The sequence below is a fragment of the Setaria italica genome, chromosome VIII (genome assembly GCF_000263155.2).
Source record: "Setaria italica strain Yugu1 chromosome VIII, Setaria_italica_v2.0, whole genome shotgun sequence".
Lineage (NCBI taxonomy): Eukaryota > Viridiplantae > Streptophyta > Magnoliopsida > Poales > Poaceae > Setaria > Setaria italica.
The window spans coordinates 12,981,539-12,989,865 of record NC_028457.1 but is presented as its reverse complement, the minus strand read 5'-3'; the positions used below and the strand labels follow the sequence as shown (position 1 = coordinate 12,989,865).

At 37.5% G+C, this 8,327-nt stretch overlaps 1 protein-coding gene across 1 annotated transcript; it reads left to right on the top strand.

The window, feature by feature from the left end:
* The first annotated feature begins 6,220 nt into the window (after nucleotides 1-6,220).
* On the top strand, nucleotides 6,221-7,382 carry LOC101763219 (probable WRKY transcription factor 62). Its single transcript, XM_004980331.2, has 3 exons — nucleotides 6,221-6,643; nucleotides 6,716-6,820; nucleotides 6,915-7,382. The coding sequence occupies exons 1-3, from the start codon at nucleotides 6,285-6,287 to the stop codon at nucleotides 7,324-7,326; spliced, it is 876 nt and encodes a 291-aa protein (XP_004980388.1). The 5' UTR covers nucleotides 6,221-6,284; the 3' UTR covers nucleotides 7,327-7,382.
* The last annotated feature ends 945 nt before the right edge of the window (nucleotides 7,383-8,327 follow it).

The following is an 8,327-nucleotide window of genomic DNA, read 5'->3' as shown; positions in this document are numbered from 1 at the left end:
ATTCTTTATAGGATGTAAACACCAGTTAAAGCTAAAGAAGAAAAAGTTATATCATGGCCACATTCACCTAAACAAGATTTTACACCTTCTTTATCTACACGAGGCACGTGGGGTGTGGTACAAGCCGGGGATTGATTTGATGGCGATTATGTACATATATACATCTCCACTTTATTAAACTTTAGATTGGAAAGTTATCCTATTTCTGAATGTTCTTTTGTATCTTTTCCAATATTACCTTTATTACCTTAAGGTAGCTTGTATTCAACAATTTTTATAGCAGCGACCTTAAAGAACCCGGTCATGAAATTTCAACAGCACGTTCCAGAGGTGGAATAGAGCTTGTGGTGAAATTCTCATAATTTTTAGCGAAGGGTATCTTGTGGAACAGATTTGAAGATTCAAAGCCTCAAAGTTTGGAGGAACGCTGGTTTTTCGAACTTAGGCAAAAACGGCGGTTTTGGGCTATTTTCAGGGTTTTTGGCTGGCTTGAGCTGCGGTTTTGAGAAGCTTCGGTGGTCAATTGGACCAAGGTCTAATTAACAAAGTTGTTATAGAAACTTAGTTGTCAAACTCTTATAAAGGAATTTTCTGATGTTCTGTTCAACTCTTTAGAGATAAAGCCGCACTAAGGTCCTAGGTTGGGCTGATTTCTAGACTTAGCCTGCATTGCCAAAGATGCAGGGTTGAAGGCTCTCAGAGCAGATTTAAAACTTACTCATTAAAGCAAAATTGTTAAGGTTCTGAAGCTCTAAAAGTTAGGTATAGAGCTCAGATTGAGTTCATATTAGAAATTTCAAAATAGAGAGCCCCAAAGTTTGGACTTTGCCTGTTTTAAAATAAAATAACACAGATTTGTACATTGGGTTTTTGAAGGGCTTCTTCTCAAATCCAAGCAAAACACAAAAAATAAAGTTGTTAGGAAAGTTTAGTTCTACAACTCTTAGTTGGACAGATTTTTAAGTTCTTAAGCAAAAAATTTAAGTTACTGCCCAAATAGTGTTTAAGTGTGTGAGAGGCAAAAGTGTACTTTCACTTGCCTTTATTGTTGTCAAAGTTCTTCTTTAACCACTAATGACTTGTTTAAGACTTAAACATGGTTTAATTAAGCTAGGTTGTTACAGGATGATAACAACATTCCGGGCTGGGTTACAACGGGCGAGGCTGATGAACAAGAGTTTGTAGAAGACAGCCCATTTGCGCGTTAAAATTATTTAAATGAAAAGTTTGTTGATCAATTGATGCATTAAAATAATTATTTTAGAAACTTAACAAACTAGTATAGAATTAATGACTGATTCAAATTTATTTTAAATATACTTGCTAATTTAATATATTTTTGCATGTTCAAAATATGTAATTTTTTATTTTTCCTTAACAACACCAATACAATACAACTTAAAACATATATAAATTACAACTACAAAACCAATTGCAACACCAGTGAGAAATGAAAAGGAGGGACCTTTAGTCCTAGTTCATAATACAAATCGGGACTAAAGGCCCCCCTTTAGTCTCGGGCGGTAATACCACCCGGGGCTAAAGGTCCTTTAATCCCTGTTGGCATGTCCACCCAGGACTCGGAGGTATAAATATCTCTTCTCTGCCCCCTTCTTCCTCCTCACTTCACTCCCCCGTTCCGCTGCCTTTCGTCTGCTCCGCCCCGGCCTCACCGCGCTTGTTGTTGTCATACCCCCGACCGTTGCACAGCTGGCCGGCAGCTCCTCCAAAGCACTCTGACGCCATTCCTACGGCACTCTGACTCCCCTCAATGCCCCGTCACTAGTGTGCTGCACTGCCGCCACACTGCCCCCACCGCATCATCGTGGGGCCACCTGGTCCCCCATCCCCTCCAAGATGTGTTGCGTCATCATCCCTGGTGCTATCTCCTTTCCTACCACCATGTCATCACCCGGTGCCCCGGCCCGCCGCTGCCTCCCACGCGCCGTCCATCGCCCTCCCTCTTGTTGAAGAGATATGGCGTTGACGTAAGCCCGGTTTTTTATTCGAAAATTAGTGTAAATTAGTCTAATCTAGTAAAATTTATTAGAAATGCTTGGGAAATTATGATAATTTATTAGAAATGCTTGGAAAATTAGTATAATTTTGTATGCATTAGTATTAGTATAAATTTGTAGAAATTAGTTTAATTTAGTATAAATTGGTATCTTATTAGAAAATTAGTGTAATTTAATATAAATTAGTACAATTTAGTATACATTAGTCTAAATTAGTATAATTGCTTAGTATTATTAAGTATACATTTAGTATAATTTAGTATACACTTGTAATAATTATGGACCTTTATTTCTATGCAAAACTTTGTTTCCTAAATTTTTGCCTAACACTATATCATTCATTATTTTAATTTGCAACACATTAAAATGATTTGGTAAGACTCACTGTGGTGAATTTAAACAAAACTTACATTCAGTACAACGTTCCCGTATGAAGTTTGCACATTTAGTACAATCTATAATAAGAATATTTCACAACTTCTTATTTTCGCACTAAAGTGCTTGAGATAGGAATAAGGAAATAATTTATGTGGATACTACGTCTCTGAGCTCATGTACCATTTCATGAGGGACAAGGTGATATAGATAATATAACTATATGTAAAATAAACCTATTAATAATTAATTATTTTCTAACTTCTTATATTTAATTGTTGGTGTAACATTCACATATTTCCAAATTACAGATGTTGCAGATTAGAGAAGAACTCTTGGAGAAGGAGAGACTTTTGGCAATCCAAGAAGCTCTTGTGAGATTTCTGGTGGACAAGGTGATAAATCTCAAAGGACGATTTTATTACGATACACATTCAATAGCCAAACCGAACAACACCACGACAGGAGGATCATAAGAATGAAGAGGACAAAGTATTGTATATATAGTAATGCTATAAATACTAGTTTGATGTGTATAATATACTAAGAATTGTATATATAGTAGTTATAATTAATATTATGCATATACTATCATGAAATATATACACGACATGTATAAAATACGAGCGTATACGTGTAAGTAGTGTACGCAAAGGATGTATATGTGTGTGTGAAGTAACAATTAGCTAGCATTAATATGAAAAAAAAATCATGGTAAAAAGAAATAGGTCTTTAGTCGTGGTCGGTAATACCAACCTGGATTAAAGAGGCCACATGCATACGCCTGCATGGCGGCCCATTACCCACCGGAACTAAAGGAGGTCTTTAGTCCTGGTTGAATGACTTGGGTCTACAGAGGGGGACCTATAGTCCCGGTTGGTTTTTCGAGAGATACAAGACTTACCAACTGATACTAATGCTCGGTTTTCCACCGGTGCTTCAAGATAACCCGTATACCCTTGAGATGATATGTTATCAGTGTCATGCACATTAAAGTAAAATCAGAGTTAATTAGTAGTGTAAATTTCAAATGGGTACATTGCTTTACTAATTACTTAGGCCCCCACAGCCGCATTCTCATATGGTGTTGGTGATTACTGATTAAGAATTAGGTGTCGGACCCACAGCCGCCACAAATTTGTCGTATGTGCACATGCCATGTTCTCGTCATTTAAACAAGTAAACAAGCGTTAACTCCCAGGGACGAAACCATGCATTCTTTATTATTTATACAAAGCGCATGTTTGTTAGGCACTTTTGATCATGTGTGGTATCCGGGGTTGTACAACTTTGTTTAGACAATACAGCTGGTTCACAATTTGTTCTCGGTGATCGTCTAATAAATTAAACAGCAATGAATGATATGCGTATTAGACTTCTGACCTTTTTACACCGCGCGGAGTTGTCCGTCGGATTGGGAATGGACGGCTAGAAAAAGTTGAGCCGTGTATGCCATGCGGATACAGCGGAAAAAGGTGCCCACGCTCACTTTTTTGCCCCGATTAACAAAAAACCAAAAAGTGTAATTAAATTCTCAAATGGTACATTGTTTTATAAAAGGTATAATAAATTATTTCATAAACATACTAAATCAAGGTAGTCTTAAATTTTCATCCAAAAAAAGGCAATGTTAGCTATTGATCACCTTTAATCTTCCTATAGATGAGATAGCTGACCATAAATATGTGCTATGAAATGAACACCAAATGAAGTAAAACTTGTCTTTATTTGATTTTATTGGTGAAACTTTTTGAGGATGTTATAAAGATGTATTTTGGTCCGCTGCAAAATTTCATAATTTCCTAAGAATATTTGTTTAGTATTAAATTTAAGAAACTATAAAGTGACTACGAAAACTATAGTGCAAACTATACAAACATTAGAATTTTTTCTTTTCACAGTTGCATGTGGTACAAAAATGTATGAATGCACTTACATATATATATATATATTTATTTATATACTATTTTACTATAATACAATAGAATGCACCCAGGACGGTGAGCGCACTAGGTTGGAGCAACCAGCGCGCCCAACCAAACATGCGGTGCGTGCTTCCTAAGTTAATTTGTATCTTCCACCTACCACGTACAGCCACCTATCATACAAATCCTACCAGATTGCATGCATACATGCATGAACTTTTTTGTTGGTTCGAATCTTTGAAACAAACCGTAAGTCCGATTAACAAATCGTTTGTTGCATCCATGTCTAAAAAATATTCTTAACAAAATAAGATCCAATATGAATATATTTTTTATCGCTTAAGCAAGTTGCATATCTATGTACTATCGATTGCCAACTATCTACCAAAGAGTTGCAACTAGTTATTACTTTGTGTATTATTTGCATCTGGTCACTATAATCATGTCAAGTTGCAATTGTGAGTTGCAATCACATCTTATTGCAACCAGAGTAGCAATTGTGTTGCAACTCAGTAGTAACTAGTTGCAATAAGTAGTAACTGTGTTGCAATTGGGTAGTAGTAACTGGTTGCAACAAGTAGTGATTGTGTAGTAATGAATTACAACCAGTATTAACCGGGCTTGCAACCGAACAGTAACTTGTTGCAACTAGTAACAACTGGGAAACAATTAGGTTGTAACTGGTTGCAACCCGTGATAACCGGTTGCAATTCTATTTAGTAGAAGTTGCAAGCATACCTAGTTGCAATCAGATTAACTAATTGCAACTACAAGTAACAAGGTTACACTAGGTTATAACTAGTTGTAACTAGTGCTAAATTATGCTACAACCAAGTTGTAATTGTGCTGTAGAAGTATTTGTAACTCACTGTACAACATATTGCAATTACGTACTTGAAAAAAACTTCATCAAATATAGCTTTCCTGGATCTCATTTTGTTAAGCACATTATTTCCAACAATCTCTATCAAACGATCAAAAATCGGATCTGCGGTCTAGGAGATATCGTATTTTTTCGTTTCGAATCAAGAAAATATTCCCTGCATGCATGCATGCATCTTGATGGGTGGGTTGAGGTGTAAGGTGGGGTTACGTGGGTTGCGTGTATATAATTTTGTATGCAGGAGCGACAAACCTTCCTTGTGCATGGCAAGCAGCATGTGCGGTACGTCTGTGCATTTGATGTACAGAATGCACCTGGGTACGCCCATGCAAATGCTATTTTACCCAACCCTGTAAATGGTTTAAATGGTTTATGTAGTAGTGTATGGAATATAGAAAATCATCAACAATGATCCTCTTCCGAGGAATTGCTCAACAGTGGAAATTCAATAATCTTATTCTCAAGGTCAATGGTTCGACCCATACTCATCAAGACGAACTGATCCGGATTCCAAAGAAAGAGAAGTGGGATAAAATAAACAAGATATAACCCTTGTTTACTTCCCTCCAAACTCCCAACTTTGACACTATGCAAAAAGAAGATTCCCCATCACATCAAACTTGCGGTACATGCATGGAGTGCTAAATGTAGGCGAAATCAAAAACTAATTGCACAGTTTTGTTGTACTTTGCGAGACGAATCTTTTGAGCCTAATTAGTCAATATTTGGACAATAATTCACAAATACAAACGAAACACTACAGTTGCGCATTTATGGCAAAATGCCAATTTTGCCACTTCCAAATTGGGAAGTAAACAAGGCTAGCTGACGCACTACACTACCCCTGGTGCCATCACCTCCATACCTACCTAATAGTATTACAGGAACGACTATTACACAAGTAGCTGCCATGAATGTTTGTCGGACCCATATGGAGGCGGTGCAAACAGTGTATGTATAAAGCTAGGGCATTAGGTAACTGCATATATGGTCCTAACAACGCTAATAGCAAAGTACTTAAATAGCTTCATTCAGATACCGGGTCCAAGTACTCACAGTTTCATAGGGCGAGGCGGGAAAGAGATGAAGCACAACGACAGCAACAGGTACCTTCCTAAATCTTCAGTTTGTGATGACTTGCCTCATGCTTGCAACCACCGGTTGGTGTTGAAGGAGATTTCCAAGGAGCAATCTCTGGTGATGCAGCTGCGAGCCATAGTGTTGCCGGCTCTGGAAATGAACCAAAACTCTGAGCTTGTATCCCAGATGTTTCAGAGCATTCTGGATTGCTCTAGCATGGTGATTGCTGAACTGCTGCATTGTCAATCTGATGCCCCAGCTGTTGATATGCTGGTGGATGACAAGGAGACCGTACAAAGGATTTCTAATGATGTCATCGAGGACAGCGCAAGGCCACAACACCATCATCAGAACAAGAGAAGGTTGCTTCCACTTACATGTGATTAAACTTTATTATTGATTCCTTTTACACAAACTGATTTGCAATTAAGCAGAAGAGTTGCTGAATCTATGTCATTTGACACACCCGTTCCGCACTATGATGGCCACCAATGGAGGAAATATGGGCAGAAGCAGATCAATGGTGCAAAATACCCAAGGTACACACATTAATGATAAATGCGGTTCCTCAATAATATATGGAATTAAATGATGCAGTATGTTGTATTAGTTAATTATAATTACATGGTACAGGAGCTACTACAGATGCACTTACGGGAAAGAACAAGGCTGCAAAGCAACAAAGACAGTGCAGCAGTATGATCCCGTCACAAATACTGCCAGCGATCATTCCATCATGTACAAAGCCATCTACTACGGCCGGCATACCTGTAACTTCAATGGCAACGATAGTGGTATTTCAATCCCAAAGGACAATGGTGAAACAAACACCCACAGAAACCATGATCTTGTGCATTACAACAACAATCAGTGCAGCATTGTCTCAGTAACCTGTTCGCATCCTGATGACCACCAAACATTCTTAGATGGTAATGTAGTTCATGACACTTATGGAGACATTATTCCCAGAAATATAAACATGGATTGGCAACTTGACACAATTGAGTCGGTGCAGTTGGATTTTGATAATTGGGACTGGCGTTGATTTGTAGGATTCGCAGTCATATATAATATGATATATGAACAATTTTAATTGCTGCAAACATGTATGTCATCAGATGAGTCTTGTACGATCACTAGTTTTATCTAATATTGTACTAAGTTATCTTTGGGCTAAAATATCATTTAGTCCAAATACACATTTTTATTACTTCTATGCTTGGAAACAAGAAGTGAATCGTTGTGGATCGAATGCTGTCGTGTATCTAGATATACACTGGATAAATGGTCAACATACTAATTACACAACATAGTTTCCTATAACTGTTATTTCGAATTGGATATCACATGCTCGAGGCTACTGTCAGGTACTCCCTCCGTCCTGAAATACAAGGCATCCTAGAGATTTTAGAACATATTAGTAGGAGTAGCAAAAGACGCATGTACCCCTAAGTTAATGGTCGTTGCAGATAATAAGGAACTTATTTTCAATAATAATCCAACAATCGGCCATCCTTATCTTGTTAATTATAGAAAAAATTAAATAGCAATCATCCAAATGTGCCTACAATGCCTAGTATTTGAGGATAAATTTTGAACACTTGCATGCCTTGTATTATAAGATGGAGGGAGTATGTAACTTGGCCTTACATCCTTACAGATCTCTTCCCTATAAAATTAGCTATCGTTTAATTTCATTATCAAGAGTTAAATTAATAACTTGTCTCAGCAGCTGTGGGAGTCATTTTTTATCACAGTTTACAGGTATGCTCAGTATCGTCTTGCTCAATTTGTTCAAGATGTAAGAAAATGTAGTAGCTAGTATTTTGGAAAGGGATATGTTATCAGTGGCATGCACATGATGCCAGATAGCTCAGAATTAGTTAGTACTATGTGGGTGATTACTGATTAAAATTAGGTGTCTGACCCACAGCCGCCACAAATTTGTCGTATGTGCACATGCCATATTCTCGTAACATATTGGCACGCTTTATTTGGGCCGGGATCCTGTCTTTGTTCCTGTAAAGGGTTCATGCAACGCTTTAT